The sequence below is a fragment of the Numenius arquata genome, chromosome 1, assembly GCF_964106895.1.
Source record: "Numenius arquata chromosome 1, bNumArq3.hap1.1, whole genome shotgun sequence".
NCBI lineage: Eukaryota > Metazoa > Chordata > Aves > Charadriiformes > Scolopacidae > Numenius > Numenius arquata.
The window spans coordinates 119,792,400-119,813,375 of record NC_133576.1 but is presented as its reverse complement, the minus strand read 5'-3'; the positions used below and the strand labels follow the sequence as shown (position 1 = coordinate 119,813,375).

At 37.7% G+C, this 20,976-nt stretch overlaps 1 protein-coding gene across 4 annotated transcripts in view; it reads left to right on the top strand.

The window, feature by feature from the left end:
- Positions 1-20,976, top strand: part of NUP58 (nucleoporin 58) — a 39,543-nt gene that overhangs the window by 6,821 nt on the left and 11,746 nt on the right. For all 4 annotated transcript variants that reach the window (XM_074150708.1, XM_074150724.1, XM_074150716.1 and 1 more), the window contains 10 exons: positions 476-628; positions 1,640-1,774; positions 2,531-2,641; positions 5,522-5,546; positions 5,984-6,049; positions 6,839-7,013; positions 8,418-8,497; positions 9,051-9,169; positions 13,210-13,292; positions 16,737-16,938. In XM_074150708.1, coding sequence (XP_074006809.1) covers positions 476-628; positions 1,640-1,774; positions 2,531-2,641; positions 5,522-5,546; positions 5,984-6,049; positions 6,839-7,013; positions 8,418-8,497; positions 9,051-9,169; positions 13,210-13,292; positions 16,737-16,938 — 1,149 coding nt within the window. The remainder of the gene's footprint in view (positions 1-475; positions 629-1,639; positions 1,775-2,530; positions 2,642-5,521; positions 5,547-5,983; positions 6,050-6,838; positions 7,014-8,417; positions 8,498-9,050; positions 9,170-13,209; positions 13,293-16,736; positions 16,939-20,976) is intronic.

The following is a 20,976-nucleotide window of genomic DNA, read 5'->3' as shown; positions in this document are numbered from 1 at the left end:
CATATTTTTCTTGTTTACAGATTGAAAGGATATGTGCATTCATTTTAGTGTGCATATCCAACTGAGAACTTTTAGTCTGTATTTTAGGCAGTATTGTTTATAGTTCCAGCTACCAATACTTTGCTGCTTCAATTACATTCTTTTGGTGAGAGCCCTTAATTGTACGCATATTTTTATTTTTATTTTTTTAGATTATGAGTAGATACAAGATCCAGTCCTTGATTAAAGCCCAGTGGATCACTAGGAATTCTGGAGCAAAAATGCCTGTGCAATTAATGTTAACCTTTGAAATTTATCTGGAGGTGCTGTGGGGATATTTTACTTGATGCAAGTGATCTTGCATGCTGTGATGTTCATGATGTTTCAATGGGAATAGTTCAGAAGAGAAGATAAATTGAGCATTCATTCTCAAAAAAAGCCATTGTAAGACTGATTTGGGTTGAATTGAACCCAATTGTTCTTGGGTTTCTTCTAGGCACGCCTGCCACCACATCTGCAGCTACCACAGGCTTTAGTTTAGGTTTCAACAAACCTGCAGGTTCAGCCACACCGTTTGCTTTACCTGTTACTTCTACCTCAGCGAGTGGCCTATCATTATCATCTGCTCTTACATCGACTCCTGCAGCAGGTAGGAAAATTTGTGCGTTTGGGTTTTTTTGTTTTTATCAGTAAAGCTTTATGGTAGAACTAAGCTTTTCTAGTAGCTGCATAATTTTGTAGTAATTCAATAGGAAGATTCATTGTATTTCACTAGTTCTAAATTTGCGTACCCTAGTGCAGATAGATTTATGTTTATACAGAGGGCAGTATATTGGCAGCATATAATCTAAGTTATTAGAAATGTATCTATAGCTGATTGGTCACGTAAAAACGTTATTTTTGTTACTGTTAACCCCAATGGATGTTGAGAGCTTCCTACTTGCACAGCTGAAAACTTTAGAAAGTGTCTACCTTTTGTAAATGGCTTGAAATGGTTAACTACTAGAGGAAACAATTTTCCAGTGTAGTCCTCATACTGACGCACACCTGCCATCATATTTAACTCAGCTAAACTGCACTGTGCATGATGATAATTAAGACTGGAGTTCATTTTTCTTAACCTTAGGAGTCTGCTTTTGAGCTTAGCTCTTTGTGCTCTGTCCCTTTATGCTTATGGTCTTTCTCTACTCAAGTCTTCCCTATCCTACCAAAACCTGGGGTGCTTCATTCCAGAAGGCTGCTCAAACTACCAATTAAATCTTCTTTTATCATCTGTCTTGTGTAAAATGTTTTATGTTAAACATTGAAATCTTAACATTTCAGCATTTTAATATAAAAACTCAGCAGCACTTGTTAGATCCATTATGCTATAAAATAAATTCTGTGCCAGGTTCTAGATTCTCTAGTGTTTTGGGTAACTCTTGAAATTTTTACATAGTTGCAGGTAAATATGGACTAATCAGGATTATGATATTGTAGAACAAAATCACATACAATTGAAAAATCTCTAGTGGCTTTGGAAAATTTGCAGGAAATAAAAACGATTGAGTTTATTATACAATTATGATAAAGATGCTGTTCAGACTTTTGGTTATTCCATATTGTCTATGGATGTATTTGTATGCAGCGTCTGCATGAAGCTGGTTTGCTTTCTCTGCAGGAACTACTGGCTTTACATTAAATTTGGGTGGTACGACTGCTCCAACTACAACTGCCTCCACAGGCCTTTCCTTAGGAGGAGCCTTAGCAGGTTTAGGAGGTTCACTCTTCCAGAATACAAGCACAGCAGCAACAGGTGAAAGTTATTTTGGTTTTTTCGTCCTTCTGTCTCAAAACATTGAACTTTGATGTGTGATTGCATAACTTCATAATGTAAGATTTCTTCATATAGAATATTAATACTGTGAAAGTGTAACTTTTACCATTGTTACAGTTAAGAACAGTGTTGCTATCCATGGACAAGAAAAATGAAATCTGAAGTCGTTAGTTTCTTTCTCATTCTTAAATTCACTGATACTTAATGCTTCTTTCTTAAATGAAAGCACAAAAAATCTGTCATTGCCATAATTGACTCAAAGAAGTTAATCATAAATGGGAGAGGGCAATGATATGCAAGTATCTCCTTTAACTGTGGAGAAATTGGAATATTTTGGTGGATTTTGATCTGAATAAAATCTTTAACAAATAGTTTTGTTATTTCACGGCTTCCTGTCGTTTTCTGCTGTAGAGGAAAAACTTGTTGTGATGTGTTGTAGTCTTGGTAACACTGCTCTTAAACTCTAAATGAAACAGAAAGATACTTAAAATGCTGATAAGTTAGGTGTCTAATTAGCTACTTAGTAACATGAAGAAAGTACATAAAATGCTTGTGTACATTGGTATACAACTTCATGAAATCTGATTTCTTCTCTGTTTATTTTGCGTATTTTTAAAATCTGAATGTAGTAAATGGACGCTGAAACTGCAAGCAAGGTTATATATGCTTTTAGCTTAAAATAAGTTTAAATTATCAGCATTTTAAGTGCGGAAATTCATTTTGAGTTTCTTGTAGGACTTGGGCAGAATGCTTTGAGTTTGACTCTGGGGACAGCTGCAGCTCCTTCAACTACTGCCAATGAAGGTCTTGGTGGCATTGATTTTAGTAGTTCTTCAGACAAAAAGAGTAAGTTTGTTTTAAAACATACATTCATAACTTTTTTTAATGGATAAAATTATCAGAGCATTGCAGCAGACACTTTTTCATTGTGTTAGGAGTGTGGAATTAAAGCTGACAATTTTTATTCCCCTTGCCCCTTACAAGTAATTTCAGTTAATTCCATTCTTAGATATTGTGCTTCCATAGAAGAACAAGATTTTGGTTGAAAATGCGGTGTAATGTACATGTATTTATTTAAAATAAGTATAAGCCAATATCATACTAGAGAACTCTTTAGCCTTTCAGGAGTGAAGACTCAAAGGGCCGTTTGGTGAAAAACCACGGCAGATTTCTGAACAGTTATACGTCAAATAGCCACTAGAGGGGGGAGCAGAGCTATGTTTAAGTAATGCATTGCAACTACGAAAAATACTCGATCCAGCTTTCTCCAACTGTAACAGATATTGAACTTAGTGTTTTGGTTGGTTTTTTTTTTTTGAAAGCCTGCAAAGTAAAACCTTTCTATTTTAAGCTGCTATTCTTCAAAGCTGTATTTCTGGTGGTGCGCAGTTCCATCTGATACGTTTTATCAGGTTGTTAAAACCAGTTATAAAAGCTTTACCTCTGTGGTAACTTTGAAGTTCTTAAGTAAGGGAATATTGAGCATTGACATATGGACACTTATTAATTTGTCTTGCTTTTATACTTCCAGAGTAAGCTTAACTAAAGCTGATTGTAAGATATGCATTTTCTCTGGGGTATCAATACTGTTAACTTAATCCCTTGATTCCATTCAGGAGGCAAGTTTTAAATTAGGTATACCAATAGCTAGGAGAGAAGGAAATGTAGAAACTCCATGAAACCATTTTTAGAGAGTAGCACAGGTTGCAGAGACATAGTTCTTGACACTTGTAGAAGAAATGGTGTATTGACTGTCCAGACTGGAGTGCTTTGCATGGTGTTGATTGTTTTTGGAGATAATTACTAAAACTGGGAGCGATGAAAAAAGCTCTTGATTCCTAGGTTTTTACAGGATATCCATTACTGTAATATTAGCGTGTCACAACACTTCTGTAATATACAAGTATGTTAAAATGAGGACCAGAGAACCACAAATCTACTTCAGTCTCACATCTCCCAGCATTGTTTTGCTGAGTTTTTAGGGTGGAAACTTGAATGAGTACCTGAATTCCCCGTAAGTTGTGTAGTAGAACTGGACGTGTGGGACTATTGCTGTCACGGTGATAAGCAGAGATCCCTTAGCTAAGCAGTGGGAAATGTCAAAGGGGACTGTTTTTTGAGTTTTCCTCTTTCTTTTTTTTTTTTTTAATGTAGGTTTTAATTTAGGAATGTTTTCTATAATGGATATGCTGGCTTAAGCAGCCCTGATAAATATCCCTACCTGTGTGCTGCTACTCAGTTCTGTCAGTACAATGGTTTGTACTACTATTATATGAGGAACTGTGTTAAGGTTTGAGGGGGGTGGTTTTAGGGTTTTGAGGTTTTTATTTATTTTTCCTTCCTGAAGAAAAGGAAAGAGGAGGTGTGGCTACTAAAGAAAATTACCCCAGGAATCCCAGGACAGATAGCACTTTTGTGCTTTTTTCTGGAATTGGTTATAAAAGCTTCTCCTTCTGAAGACTGACTGTCTAGTATTTCTTTAAAATATGACTACAGGAAATGAAGCTGTTCTTACACGTATTTTCCTCAAGGATCACTCAAAAGAATGTAAAATGGTAAAAACTGGAGCAGTTTCCCAGAAAGTAGTAAAATCTGATTTCAAAGCTGTGTCTTTTACTTTGTAAGTACTGGTCTGATGTACAGAAAAAACCCAAAAAGTCATTGCAGAGAGAGAGTAAAGTATACTTAGTTTTCTGCCTAATTTTTAGGTTATCATCAGAAAAAGGAGTCATAAATTCTAAGGTTTATTATCTTTTCTTTTTTCTTTTTTTAAATTTTGTGTAGATTTTTTTTTTCCCCCTTAGCAAAAGGCATAGGGAATGCGTGTGGGACTCCAGGTTCTCTAAATGTCTTGATACTGGGTAACAGAGTCTGCAGACAATTTAAGTAGATGTTGCTTTTTAAAGAAGTAGCTTTTCCTGGCAGGAGCACTGGCTTGTGCAGCTTAAAATGTTTGTGGCACTGAGATTAGCTACATAGCTGCTTTCTGCATTAGTATCACGGAGACGGTAGTGAGGATGTGAGTTGCATCCAGCTGAAGAAGATGAAGCTCACTTCTTGGGCTTTCTGAGTGAGTAGTTTTCCTAGCGGACTGCTGTGGGGTGGGATGTGATTACTACTACCCTGTTATGCACGATACTGTTTTCAGCTCAGTTCTGTTGCTCAGGCATTTGGCATCTTGATCCACAGATGCATAATTTGGAGCGTGTAGGTGGTAGGTAAGCAGTAACATCTTCGATTTTGTGAAACCCCATTCATTACTGAACTTAATGCACTAGCAGAATTCTTAGGGAAGTCCAATGGCCAAACCTTCATTACCTTCATGTTTGAGAGGAGCCTGCTATTGCTGAGTTGAAAACACTTGAGTGTTTTGTGGGTGCAGGTCTAAGTGAGTTGTGGTTGCATAAGCAGGAACAGATTTCTTATGCAACTGCAGTTGTTTATGCATTTGTAGTGACTTGTATAGTGACACAAGATGTTTTGCATTACTCTCTGTGCCAAGAAATTAGCACCTCAACTGTTGAACCATTGTTCTTGAAAAGATATTTATCTGTGAAGGGGGAGTAAATTGAAACCTTCTTTCTTTTATGCCTAGCCTAGTCTGTTCCTCTTATCAAGAGAAATCTAGCAGATTGTAGTCCTTGGTTCTTCCCTTAAATCTCATTAAGGTTGTCTTGTTTGTTCTTCAGAGTTCTTTTTTTCTGACCTACTGTTTTCATTTTCTAGGTGACAAAACAGGAACAAGACCAGAGTAAGTGTTCAGATTTACTTTACTAGAAAACAGCTAAGCTAAATGTGTTGACTTTTCTAGTACTTGGATCTTGAGAAAGGCATAAATGTAAATAAATTACTAAGTTTTTCATATTGCAAAAGTTAGTTACGGTGCTTCGTCATTTTAAACAGTGCTATTTTCCCATCAAATGCAATACCAACAGCTTATCTGGCATCTGCTGTAGACTGATGTGGTCTGAAAAATGGTTTCTGCAGATGTGTACAATGCTTGCACCACAGGCTTGGACCCTGGCATAGTATCTGTGTGCATTAATCCAAATCATTCCTAGTTGCAGCATACACAGTTTTGCACACGTTGCATGTACAGTCACTTGAATGTTTTCATGATATTTAGTAATCGTGCAAAAATGTTTGGCAATATTAAAGCACCATCTCAACATGCATTGTCTCTTGTAGAGATAGCAAAGCGCTAAAGGATGAAAATCTACCTCCAGTGATCTGTCAAGATGTGGACAATCTGCAGTAAGTGGTGTTTTTTATTTATGGTAGTTGAATACCTGAAGTATTGTATGCTGTTGATGCTCTGTGGCAAAAACACCTTACTACAGGCTGCGTGCAGGATAACTTACTACCCCAGGGCCTTTCAGCAGGTTAACCTTGGGAACAGAGTAGGCGGATCGTTCTAGTAGCTGAAGTCTTAGGTTGGTTTTGGGAGGTTGGTTGTTTTTTTTTTTTTCAGCCTGACTTTTCTATGCATTTATGCAAATAGACATGCCCAGTAAATATGCTCTTAGAATCTGATCCATCTCTCCCTGGGAGTATTAAGCCTATTGCACATGCATAGTAAGGATTGAACCTTATGTCCATATTACATGTGCACTGTGGATCTCCTAGGGAGTAGAGAGAATTGAAAAAGAGCCTTCCCTCAGGCAGGAAGGAGGCAGGTTGTAGACTAGTCAAAGAGGTTGTATGTCACTGTATTTGAGTTCAAAGTAGTAATAATCACTCTTACATAGATACTATGTTTTATAATATATATGTATAATAATGGATATATATCTAAATTTGCCTGGGTTTAGCATAACATGTTTAAATACTTGCTGTTGAAGTTCAGGGGTTTTGTTTGTTTGTTTTTACAGTATTAGCATGCTAGGAGTTAATGCTATGCTATACAGTAATTTTACTGTTCAGTACTTGATTTTGGAAAAAATAATTTAATAGCTATGTGACCAAGAGGTAAACACTTGGGTACTTCAGGTTCAATATATTATGTTTCTTTCCTCCCCACCCCCATCTTTTTTTCTTCCCCAGGAAATTTGTGAAAGAACAAAAACAAGTTCAGGAAGAAATTAGTAGAATGTCCTCTAAAGCAATGCTTAAAGTACAAGAAGACATTAAAGCTTTGAAACAGCTTCTGTCTGTAGTTGCCAGTGGATTACAGAGAAACACTCTTAATATTGACAAGCTGAAAGTGGAAACTGCACAGGTATAATTAAATAAAAGTTTTGTTACGTAGACTTTATGTTGATTATTTCATATAGGATAACTAGCTGCCTTCATCAGTAAAGTCAATGCTTGTCTAAACTTTGTAAACAAAGTGAAAAATTGAATCCCTTGTAATGTATTTGAAGTTACTGGAGGAGGCTGAAAGCTGTGATTTCAGTACTTCTGGATAAGTACAACAGCAATAAAATTACTTTTATTCAGGAAAGCATTCCTCCATAGCAAAGGCAGCAGAAGGGAATATGTACTACTTTTAGTTCAGTTTCAGTCATATATTCAGCTGTTAGTGAAGATGTGTTTGTAACTACATACTGAACTCTGGAGTAGCAGAAATTCAAATATGATTTCTTCTGATGAGAAAAAAAAAAAACAAAAAACAAAAAAAAAAAAAACAAAAACAAAAACAAAAAACCACAAAAACCAAGAAAACCTCACAATCACCCACAAACAAAACCCATCCCATAACATTTCAAGGAGCAAAATATCTCAACTAGCACTAGTATTCATTTATTGAACTTAAGTCACAACTCTGTACACCAGTCTGCATCTTAACTTGCACAGTTGGTTTCAGCTCAAGTTTTGATGCAGGTGCTTTTCAAGTTAAGTTCTGTACTGCTTTTTCTTTCATCTGGCATGTCAAGGCTGCTTGCTTTATGAATAAGTATATTGTATTTTCTAAAGTAAAAATGTGATACTTCTTCTATATCTTGTGATACCAAAAGGAAGTACTCCATAGTTGTGCCTTGCCAACAGCTTTCTGTGAAAACAAAAACTTGTTACTGATATTCTCATATTTCTGTAAATGATGCAGTTGAGAATAATTGGAGAACCAGGCACTGAGAAATTCTTAATGGTAGAGTTATTAGAAAGTATTAAACAGAAGTATATGTTGTGATTGTCGTTCATAAAAAGATCATTTCCATAGAAAAAGAGGCAATTTTTTAAACTAGTTAATCTTTTTTTAAAAGGTGAAATAATCCTTTTTGTTCTATTTCTTCTCTTTTAGGTGTGTTACTTCCTTGCTCTTGACTATTGCTTTTTTCCCCCCTTAGTCCTCCGTAATTGTAACAGGACTTCTGAAGTATGATAGAAATTAGATCTTATCTCTGACAGTTTAGTGCAATATTTTCTTAATTTCTGAGAGCTCAGTGTGCTTTCAGTATGTGCTGTTGTTGGTTCCTTCCTCAAACTTTGGTTGGTATTTGCAGATCTCAAATTTTCTGGCAGTCTATTCTTTGAAGAATTTCTGGTCAGATTCTATCACAGTGTTAAATTAAATATATGTGGAAAATATTTTATGTGAATGAACAGTAGAGTTGTAGCTATTTTTCTTTTTGAATGCTTTGTACAGAACCTTATCTTTGGTTACTTTTCCCTATTTATTTAGGAGCTAAAGAATGCAGAAATAGCTTTACGAACACAGAAAACTCCTCCTGGTCTCCAGCATGAAAATACAGCCCCAGCAGAGTGAGTTACGGTTTTTCATGAAAAATAGTCAATAATATAACTTGGAGAAGAGAAGACTCCAGGGAGACCTTGTTGCAGCCTTTTGATACTTAAAAGGGGTTTATGTGAAAAATGGGGACAGACTTTTTAGTAGGGCCTGTAGTGATAGGACAAGAGGTAACGGTTTTGAACTGAGAATGTAGATTTAGAATAGATACAAGGAAGAATTTTTTACGAGTGTGGTGAAAAACTGGCACAGATTGCCTAGACCTTCCAACCCAAGCCATTCTATGAATTTCATAATATGAATTTTTTCTGCTGCTTATAACATATGTTCTGAATGCTTCATAGAATCAGTGTTTTATTTGTGCACTTAATTTATCTTTATCTCATAGACATGAGAAATACAGTCTTTATTCTCTTTCCAGTAGTAGAGGGATGTCAAGAATGTCATAGAATGTAACTGTTGCAATTAATGAAATGAAAATTGGCAGCTAATATAGATTAGATGAAAAATAAATAGTGGCACATTAGTGAAGTTTAATCATAGTATTTCATTGTTTTACTCATCTAGCTACTTCAGAATCTTGGTCGAGCAGTTTGAAGTACAGCTGCAGCAATACAGGCAACAAATAGAAGAACTGGAAAATCATCTTGCCACACAAGCAAATAATTCACACATAACTCCCCAAGGTAAATGTTTCAATTTTAATGTTTCATACACAAAAATTAGAAATCTTACACCTATAAGAAAAGCCAACAATAACAGAAGAGGAGATTAATTGCTAAATTTTTCTTATTTAATATACAGAAATAAGTGTTCAGATAGATTCTGCAGTTGTTCAGTGCAAAGATGAAGGGAATTAAAGGTTAAATTCATAAATGTTCTTGAGCTTCTTTGAGATGGATCCAGTTTCTGAGGTGCAATTTCGAAGTCTGGTTTGTTTTGCATAGAAATTTTGATACTTCGGTGTGTAGGAGTAGAAATCACAACTTCTGAACTTCTGCAAAATAGGAAATAAGGAAGCATGGCATGTTTTACGCTCTTGTTCTATCTGACTTAGGCATCATTCTTGTAAAAGATCTTGAGTCTTCTCTATATTTAGCTAGGGCACTTCATAGAAGCTAGAAATGGAAGTTTGGGGCTCATAGTGGGGCTGGGTCACACCTGAGACATTATGCAAATGCTTGAATTCTGGTTTTGCGCTGCCTTTTCTGATGGTGTCTATTTAATCCATTTGCATTTTGCTTCTTTACAATTCCTAGTGAGCTTATAAATGTCAGTGAAACCTCCCCACTCTTGACTTTTTCATTGACTCAGCTCAGTATTGCTTGGGCTATTGATTCAGTTCTGCTTCCAAACCATTTTGCTTTCTTTTGCCTTTGTCTAAGTCTGTTGTTCTTGTGGTTAACACAACAGTGAAAAAAATCTGTTTTCCTTTCACCTTGGCTTCTGTCTTCTTTCCTCTATCCCCTTTCACTAGTACAACTTTTCTGTCCACCTGCTATTTTAAGATTATTTCATACAACAGAGATGCTTATCTATGGAAGATACTGAAATTTCTTCACTATTGTAGACAAGGGACTTTCCCCCACCTGTAAACTCTGAGAAATTGTGCAGTTTTTTCGGATATAAGGTTCCTTTCATAAGGCTATTCTGTCAAAAATGCAGGCATGGGGATGAAGGTGATTTTCTGGGAAAGGTCTTCTGTAATCTTCTATAAATCTCTGAGCTGGACGAACAATCCTGACAAAACATGAGTGAGAGCATTGACATCCACTATATCCACCTCCCTCCCTTTGGCATCTTCAGATGTCTGGGACCTTCTGTCTTGCACTGACTGTCTGACTGGACAAATCTGGGTGTCTGTTCTGCCAGCTCCAGATCAAAATGGGAACTTTTCCATAGTCTGGAGCCTGTTGGCATTGCCTTCACCTCTGAACAACTGAGGAAAATTTAGTCTTGTTTGGTGCCATGTAATTCAATCTTGGGAGAATCTCTCTGGTCACAGAATACTGACTTCCAGATGGTAGTCTCTGGTTGGTTACCATTCCTGTGATCATAGAAATATTTATCTTCTGGGCCGTTTTAGGTACAGGTCCTCCAATAACCAGTGAATTCAAGTGCATGGCTTTTCATACCACATGATACAAGATGTTACCTAGACTCTGGACTTCATATGTCAAAGACAAGAGAACTGTCTAGACCTAGCTTCCAGAATGGAAGATCAGCTGAATCCTGAGGGGCTTTTATGTTTCTGTCTGATCATCTTGTCTGTCCGGAATATGAGGGGGATGCCTTCACAGATTTTCTTCAGGTTTTTCAGCAGTTCCTGCTATAATGTAAAGGTTGCTTGCTCCTGTGGGCAAGGCTCAATCCGTTGTGCCAGCATATGCAGACTGTCAGCAAATGATCTAGTGATCTTGTCAACACTGTATTGCATATGTAGCCTTTACCATACAGGAAAAACTTCCTTTATCATACAGGAACCCAGGACCCAGAATGTCTTGAAAATTTTGAAATGTCTAGTATACAGTATTGATAAATTGACTCCAGGCTCTTTGGAAATTTGTGGCCAGTCTTCCTCGATACCACTGCCTCCACAACCCTGCAGACTGGTGTGAGATGTATTCCCCAGCTTTTATTTTTCAGAAAGATATGCAAATAGTAATGGAGAAATTCCCCTATGGAGAGGCAGATTTTTTCGGTTCAGGAGTCATTGCTAGACCTACACGTCTTCAAGAACTTGATAGCAGCTATTTGCATTTCAGTAGGTTATACGCATCCTTCATAAGAAACGCATGCTGGTCTTTTCACAGTGAAAGACCACTTCAGTGCTTTTCTGTCCTCCGTTTTTGTACATTGTTTCAGTGCTGCTTTCAGAAAAGCCTTTTTTGTCAGCAGGTGCATCATTTTGCCAAAACCTTTGAGATTTCCCCTTTAATGCTGAGGTTTCCATTAGTTGAGTCAGTGTGCTGAAAACACTTTCATACCTGCATGGGAAGTAGGATATCGTGAATATTTGACTTTCACAGAATCACAGAATCTTCACGGTTGGAAGGGACCTTTGAGATCATCGAGTCCAATCACAAAAAAAAAAAAAAAAAAAAAAAAAAAAACCAAAACAAAATAAAGCACAAAAAAACCCTCAAAACCAAAACAAAACCCCACCACCCACAAACAGACACAAACCAACAATCTCGGGCACTAGAGCATGCCTTGAAGTGCCATGTCTACACGTTTCTTAAATACCTCCAGGGATGGCAACTCCACCACCTCCCTGGGCAGGCTGTTCCAGTGCCTGACCACTCTCTCAGTAAAGTAATTCTTCCTAATATCTAATCTAAACCTCCCCTGCCGCAACTTCAGACCATTTCCTCTGGTCCTGTCATTATTCCCTTGGGAGAAGAGGCCAACACCCACCTCTCTACAGCCTCCATTCAGGTAGCTGTAGAGGGCAATGAGGTCCCCCCTCAGCCTCCTCTTCTCCAGACTAAACATGCCCAGTTCCCTCAGCCTCTCCTCATATGACTTGTTCTCTAGACCCCTCACCAGCTTGGTGGCTCTCCTCTGGACATGCTCCAGCAGCTCAATGTCCTTCCTGTAGTGAGGGGCCCAGAACTGAACACAGTACTCGAGGTGAGGCCTCACCAGTGCCGAGTACAGAGGCACCATCACTTCCCTACTCGTGCTGGCCATGCTATTCCTGATACAGGCCAGGATGCCGTTGGCCTTCTTGGCCACCTGGGCACACTGCTGGCTCATGTTAAGCCAGCTGTCCACCAACACCCCCAAGTCCTTTTCTGCTGGGCAGCTTTCCAGCCACTCTTCCCCAAGCCTGTAGCGTTGCCTGGGGTTGTTGTGACCGAAATGCAGGACCCGGCACTTGGCCTTATCGAACCTCATCCCATTGGCCTTGGCCCATTGATCCAACCTGTCCAGGTCCCTCTGTAGAGCCTGCCGACCCTCAAGCAGATCAACGCTCCCACCTAGTTTGGTGTCATATGCAAACTTACTGAGGGTGCACTCAATCCCCTTATCCAGATCATCAATAAAGATATTAAACAATGCTGGCCCCAAGACTGAGCCCTGAGGGACACCACTGGTGACCGGCTGCCAACAAGATTTCACTCTAAACTTTATGTAGGCAAGAAGGCTCCCTATTGCGTTTCTCTTTCTAATATGCTTGTGGGTAGAGCTAGAGTAAGGGTTCCTGTGATGCTTGTTAATCATGTCTTTAAAATATAAGAAAGCTTCCATTCTACTGCTCTCTCTTCAGCAAAATCAACTGAACACTTAAATGTGCTTTACGTCAGAAAGAGTGGAAAATGTATACAAACTCAATGTATAGAAAAATCTGATTTAACTATATTTATGTAAAAAACAATGAGGTAAAATGTTCCTGAGTAATTAGATAAAATTAAGGTAAATAATATTTTTTAGCTTTGCTAAATGACAGAATCATAGGAAACAAATTACCATGTATATAAAAATAAATCTGAGAAAAGAGTACTTCTCAAAATAAAGTTTGAAGCCCTTTCAAAAAGTAGTCCTTGGGTGACTTGTTGCTCAAATTCTGTATTTCTTCTAGTTATTAACTTGTTCTCATGCATTTGTTTTGTGCTTTGTGCTATATGGGGTTTGGGTGGGATTCTTGCTTCATTATAAACATGAAATCTTTTCTCCTGGTAGTAAGATTGTCACTTACCAATATTTTGTATGCTTCTTACAGATTTGTCTATGGCTATGCAGAAAATCTATCAAACATTTGTAGCTTTAGCTGCACAACTTCAATCAATACACGAAAACGTAAAGGTATGTTGTTTTGATGTGTTCCTGTGTATTTAGTGAACTACAAGGAGTCATGAGTCATATTTTGAAACCATAATATATCTTCAGGTATTCTTTTATGTTTTTGTTAAATTAACTGCTTTTAAAAAAATTTAAACTGTCCTTGAGAAGTTCTTTCATTAAAAAAGTAACTTTTGTTCAGCTGACCTCTTAATTTGAATTATTTGCTTATAGTGGTGGTAGCAACTGACTACAATCATTTAGGTTACAAAATATTTTTTGCTTAACTCCTTTTCCTTTTTAATTGTTGATCAATTTTTGAAATGCCTGTCTTTGAGCTTATGCTTGTATGTTTTGCTTTTTGCCCATTGACTTCTCAATTTCAAGGAATGGTGATCTAAATCTGCTCTTACACAAATAGGTAACAGTGAAAAAAAAAAAGTCGGTATTCATATGTAAGATTTTTTTCGGCATGTCAAAGAATTCTAGTGAAAATTGTGTTCTGGCTGGCTTAATTATTTTCAACCTGGTTTTCATGGGAAATCAAATGTATGTGAAAAGAAGAGATTACAGTGAAAAAATGCTGATGTATCAAAGGTCCTAGCTAGGCTTGTTTTTTCCATCATGGACTCCAGCTTAAATTTCCCATTAACAGTTCTGGACATATTGACAAAACGTCCATATCCTACAATCGGTATTTTTTTTCTTGAGATCAGCAGAACCCTTCTTGGTTACAAAAAAAGCCCCAAACTTGGAGTACAAGTGTTTCGGATTGTTTCTGCTAAGTGACTTCCTTAATGGAATACCTCTGGTAAATCTTCTGCTCATTTCCATCCCAAAGCTGCTTCTGCACAGTATTGCTAGTTTTCTATAAAAACATCTGAAACTTTTTACCTTTCCTGAATAAAGTTCAGGAATACTGAGGATCTTGTACGAACTGGATTCTTTGCATTGCATTGCTTCTGTCAGCATGGATATTCATTGGATTACAGCTACCTGCCATCAGATGTTTGTGCTGCTCTTAGTTAACTCAGTATTGGTACCAGATATAGAATATACCAGCTCCTCCATGATTTTGGCAGAATTACACAAAAAGGGTCCCAAATATGTTTTGGGCTCTTCACTGCTGAGATCTGAGTGCAGCCCGAACTCGTGCAGTGGTCTTTGTGATGGCACTGTTTTGTTGTTCTTTGATGTGAAGAGCAGAATTAGTATGTAGGTATAAGCAACAGTATCTTCAGTACCTTGTCGCCATGACTGAATAGGAAAGACTTCAACTTGATAAGTATTCTATTACCTAAGGGTTTGGTTTAAGGATATTTCTTTCTTTTGGGGAATTTTTGTGAGATTTGATTTAGTGAGTGGACATGAAGGCTGATATTTTGGAAGACGCAATTATAACTGAAGCTTCAAAAATCAGAAAAATGAATATAGTGCTTAAGTGGATCTGTCATCCTGATCATCTGGTGTAGTTTTATCAGGTAGGAGATACTAGGAGAGGAGAACAGTTTTGAAACCGCTGTCTCTGCCTTAATTGATGGATGTGATATGGTTTGTGAAGGCAGAGCTGTGACCACAATTCATTCCTTTATCTGAAGTAGGCTTTCTGGTTTGCACGTACACTTTGATTCAAAGGTCTGAAGTTGTAAAAAAAAAAAAAAAAAAAAAAAAAAATACTGCCTGAAACGTCTTTGTGCTGGGCTAGTTGTTAATACATTTATATCACATATGAATATATAGTTACATACTCTATCCAAAGTCAGCAAAGAGTGAAGTGTGCTTAGGCACAATTCAGGTAGAGAATGTCATTAAATCATTCTGCATAGATTAGCGTTAAGAACTGCTCTACAATGTGTAATGGTACTTCTGTCAGCTCCTATGGCAGTCATTGTGGCATTGTATTAAATCTCATCAGAGTTCTACCAATGTCTTTTCTCTTCAAAGACAGCACTCCTGATGTGATAACACGGTCATTCTTTTGGTGCATTTCATGCTGTTCCTGATAGACTTAATCTTACAGCTGTTCATATCCTGGGTCAGAACTTTTTGAACTGTAAGCTCTTCTTGCAAACAAGCATATCCTTAGCCAGGAACACAAGACGTAATGTCTTCCATAAAACTCAGTTGAACCTGCTGACCACCTACTGGTCCAACTAAGACCACGCAGCCACTTGCTCACTCTCCTGGTTGGGATGGGAAAGAAAATTGGAAGAGTAAAAGTGAGAAAACTCATGGGTTGAGATAAAGACAGTTTAAGTAAAGCAAAAGCCGTGCAAACAAGCAAAGCAAGACAAGGAGTTCATTCACCACTTCCCACCAGCAGGCAGGTGCTCAGCCATCCCCAGGAAAGCAGGGCTCCATCCTGTGTAATGGTTACTTGGGAAGACAAACACAATAACTCCAAACGTCTGTCACTTCCTCCTCCTTCCCCAGTTTTATATACTGAACATGACATCACGTGGTATAGGATATCCCTTTGGTCAGTTGGGGTCAGCTGTCCCAGCTGTGTCTCCTCTCAACTTTTTGTGCATTCCCAGCCTGCTTGCTGGTGGGATGGTGTGAGGAGCAGAAAAAGCCTTGACTGCTCAGCAACAACCTAAAACATTAGTGTGCTATCAACATCACTTTCATCCTGAATTCAAAACATAGCACTATACCAGCTGCTAATAAGAAAGTTAATTCTATCCCAGCTGAAACCATGACAAAGCCATTCATACTTCTTGTTACCTAAGATACCCATAGTTCCCTCATCTGTGACAGACAGAAATGACTCATGATGAACACGCCAAGGCAGGTGTTGCCACAGAAGGTGGGGGCTTGATTGGGGAAGGGGCATAGGCACAACATATTTAGGCTACTTGTAAGTCTGAAGCTGAAGCAGAATGATCTATTGCATTTGTTCTGCATTACATCGCCGATGAAATGCATCAGAAACAAGAGTGAATTCTAAAATTCTGGTAGCTTCTCTGGCTTTGTGCTAGGAAAGAAATGTAAGATTGAAAAGAAGGAAAGAAACGCAGGTGAAGGCAATAGAGGAGAAAAGGCCTACTCCATCAGAAAGGGTAGCACTGAGGAAGAGTGTATTATTTTATGAGCTAGTAAAGTAGCCGTATTTTTGCCTCTTCAGTCAGCTAGTACAGCGATACAAATGGAATTGTGCCAATTTATACCAGCTTTGAAAAATTTTGATACCATTCAGTATGTTAGTCTGTTATACTTGACTGATTTGCAGAATCAAAGGAAGGAGCCTGTTCTGGCTGTAGCTGATGCAAAACAGTTCTCTCCAGCTCATAGCCTGACTGGATCCTTTCAGGTTGTGGGGTGGGGTTTTTTTGGGGGTTTTGGTTTCTTGGGTGGTTTTGGTTTTAACGAAATGTTATTTATGACTTGGTCTCTCTTTATCCTTATTAAGTTAAGGTTTTATGTCAAATACACTGAACTAAAATGGCTTCCCCCCACCCCCTTCAGATGCTCAAAGACCAATACCTTGGCTACAGGAAAACCTTTCTGGGAGATGCCATGGATGTGTTTGAGGCAAGACGAACAGAAGCTAAGAAGTGGCAGAGCGCGCCACGTGTTACCACTGGACCGACCCCTTTCAGCAACATACCAAATGCAGCAGCCGTTGCAATGGCTGCAACACTTACTCAGCAGCAACAGCCTGCTACAGGTCTGAGTGCATTCAAGTTATAGATTATTAGTGTTACGACAACAGTAAACTTGTGTAAAATTTTCTATGAAGTCTTCCTTTGTGTTAGACTAAAAAATCTAAACGTTGTGATGAGCAAAGTTACTGATACATAGCCAATAGAGAAATGCAGGGTAGACTTAGCAATAATTATGCAACAGATACTTAATCTTGTGAATTTTACTTGTATTAGTGGTATTTACTGTATTGTTCTAACCCCTTGGAATGTGAGTCTCCACTCTTAAGTAACATCTCTGAATACACGTAGCCTCTTTCCAGAATTGTATGGTTATAGTAAATTATTTCAAAGCAGTGAGGAGAGAATATCTAAATGCCTATTACTTTTTTCTTATGTAAAATAATGCGTTTTTATATAGCACTTTGGAACTGTAAAATGAAAAATGCTGTAGAACAGGAAGGATAGTGGAGCAAAAGTCTGTAGACTAGGAAGATGGATGCCTGACTTACTATTTTATAGCCAACTCCTTTGTCAGGGTGACGTTGGAGCAGTTTTTGCTGGCCATTCTGCTGTTGTGAATAAATATTAGCAGAGTGAGTTGGTGGTTCTGTGTGTGCATGTGTGTAAAAGGAAGACCAAAACAGAGGAAATGCATGACCCACTGGTAATGAAGAATGGATATGTATGGCAAAGGAAATAACTTAAGGCGCCTTAGGTGATGTTGTTATACTAACCAACGCTTCTCAGAGAGCGATTCCTAAATATAGAGAATTGAATTAATATTTAATTATTTAACAGAAATAAGAAAAATTCCATACAGTTTTACTTGGACATGGATATGTCTATGTCAGCAAATTATGAAGAGCATAGTTAACGTCATTCTACCATTTATTTTCTAAAATGTTGTTTATCATAGCTGTACTGAAAAGTTATATTAGCACTTTTTCCTTTTCTTATCTTAAACCATTCAAAATATTACTGCTGTTACTTAGAGACCTATGCAGCAGCCACACTGTTTGACTAATTATTAGGCTGTCCTTGCCTTCTCCAAAATAAGAAAATATAATGTGCTTCCAGTCTTGGCCCTCATAAAAAACAAGGAGATGGATTTTAAAAGCAAATATGCCAAAATATTTTGAACACAACAAAAAATGAAGTATTTATGAAATTCTCTTTTAAAATTTCCATCATAGACAACAGTCTTCCTGTTGCTACTACGTTAATCCATGGAAATTCTGTTGAAGTGACATCTGCATAAGAGTCTGGTTTTAAACAGAAAACATGAGATAGTGTAATGTCACACTTCAGGGTTTTTAATACATATAGAAGTGTGCCTTGTGCAGCCTAATGTTGCCAAAGTAGTTCCCTCTACCTTCATCTTTCTCCTTGTCTCATGTGTTTGTTTTTTTTTTAAATACTCCCTGTAATCATTAGAGGACTAGTTGGGTATGAAAGTCACATTTATGGTTATACCTGCATTTTCATGAATTGGGGTGAGGGATTTGAACTTCCTCTTCCTAGTCTGGATTTAAGAGAACAGCTAATAACTTCAGTAAATTGGTGCCACTTATGGCATGACTTCGTGAATATTCTCTTAGGAGTAGGAGTGAAGGGGGCGGGGGGAAAGGCAGAATTGATGTGTACCAACACAACCTGAGGTAAGGTGACTTTATACCTTGAGGTATTTTGTAACATTCTGTAGTGAAAGAAGCAAATGGGAGTGTGTGTAGGTTGGCATTTTGGGGGGGGGGGTTTGCTTGATTATTTTGGTAGAGTATCTCAAAAGTCAAAAATGTGCCAATTACAAGAGTGATGCAGATAGAACAAAGCCATTAACTTACATCAAACAGGTCAACAAAAGTAGACAACAATTTGTTTACTACTTAGTTGGAATACTGTCATACTCCATGCAGCTCACTTGAGGACCTGGAGAAATAGAGGTAGGCTGATATTTTGAGTGGCACTACAAGACTACGTTAAACTCTTAGAAAATAGGGTTAAATGGAACTTGAAGTAATCTTTTCTGTTCCTCTAGCTCAAAAGCAGGATTAGTCAGGCCTGAACAATTCCAGAGAGATCTCCAAGTCTTAAAAGCTTGCTAGAAAGGAAAATTTCACAGTTTTCCTAAATTACCGATTTCAGTGTGTGACTTTTTCCTAACACCTTACCTGAAGCTTGTTAGCTTCACATTAAGGCTGCCACTTTTTGTCTTACTCTTAGTGGAAAGGGAGAAGAATCTATTCTTTCAGTTTTGCAGGAATCTTTAAATATTTATAGACTGAGTCCTCTCATTTCCTTTTCCTTGTTTAAGTTTTCAAATGGCCATTTGCTGCAGTAAAACTGCAAGTGTTTACATGTTTTAACTTTTGTGTTACGTTACTATGAGTTTGATAAACTATCTGCTAGAAGTTGAAGTCATGCATATTTCTTTGCAAGATCTAGATCCTGAAGAGCGGGATAGATGAGGGATGGTAGAAGGTTATGAGAGAAAAGGTTATGAAATGAGGTGTATGTAAAGTGGGGGGAGGGAGTGTCTGTGTAACGCCTGACCTGCTGTTGCTGTTCTTAAAGATAAGAATAAAACAAGAAAATTAATCTAGGTTTTAAAGTTTTTTGACTAAAATCTAATATATGGTACTCCAGTGTTGAGGGATCAGGATGGTTAGTCTCTTTTTTAAAAAAAATATTTCATGTTTACATGGTTATGTCTATTTAATAAGATTAATTTAGTTACTCTTCTTTCTCTGAAAAAGATTAATAATTTATTTTAAATTTGTGTTCAGAAGTCAAAGATTTAGTAGCTACATCTAAGCTGTGGGATCAGGGAATGTTTCCCCAGTTTCTGGGTGTAGATATGCACCCTATTTATGTTCTCTCTATATGTCAAGACATCTGGCTTCTGTTGAAACAAATGAAGCCAGAGGATCCTGGCCATATGGAAGAAAGGGAGCAAAGATGCACCCCACTGATCCCTGGGATGGATAATTGGGACCCCAGGACTGTGGTGTGCACACTGAAGCACAATTTTTGTGCAGCTTTTTGAAGCTAGAGTTATTGAAGTGCTTAAGTCTTGCCTGCACGCAACCTTTCTCCCTAGTTTAGCACTTTTGCTCTGAGCACAGCTTTATTGGTAGCAGTGAGGCTGGTCATGCTTTTGTGCAGCAGCAGCAGCTAGAGTTTTAACTGCTGCCTCACTGGCACCTTCCCTGAGCAATCTTGAACAGCGTGGAAGTTAAAATAACGGTGGCTTGTCTGCCTATTACTATTGATGGGACTAGAGTAAAAGAATTTAAAGGAAATTAAAGCTTAGTGAACTAAGACCTGTAAATGCATGAGGCTGAAACTGATGTTTTTCTGATAAGACTAAGTTGTCTTAAAGGAATGCTTTTCTTCAAGCTCACCTCCTCTAAAAATAAAGTACACCCCACCCTGCCCCCCCCAACAACTTAGTTACTCTCTCCTTAACTGGTGAAGTGCAGAGTTAGTCAAAGCACGCTTCCTTATGTTTTGACTTGACTTGGTGTGAGATTGAAGTGCTAATGGGAAAGGATACTGAAATCTTTATAGCACTTAAAATTTTTATTGTGGAATTTGATATTAACCTTGGTTAAAATTAGTCTGTGTATTACTTTGTCAGAATCAGATCTAAGTTGTTACACTAAATTTGTTCACTGTTAGGACCAGCTGTGATTTAAAAAATTGCAGTGTGTCACTTAAGGAAATTTGGCTGACCTGTCTGGACTCTTTGTAGTGGGCGCTATTCATTAAACTGAAATGCTCTACAGAGCAAATATATCAAGTTGTAAAATGTTAAAATATTTGTTATGAAGAATTTGTCTCATACCTATACTAGCCAGAAGTGCCAATTTTTTGCTAGTACTTTTGGCATTAAAGAATCTTTACTACTAGTTTTTTGCTATTGAAAGTAATGTTTACTTACAAGAACTATAAATAATGATGAGGCCTTCAGAACGTTATGGTACAAAATTAACAAATATCATATGCTGTTGCTCAATGAAAAGCTTATTAGCCGAAGGCTTAAGATCCTGTTTTATATAATC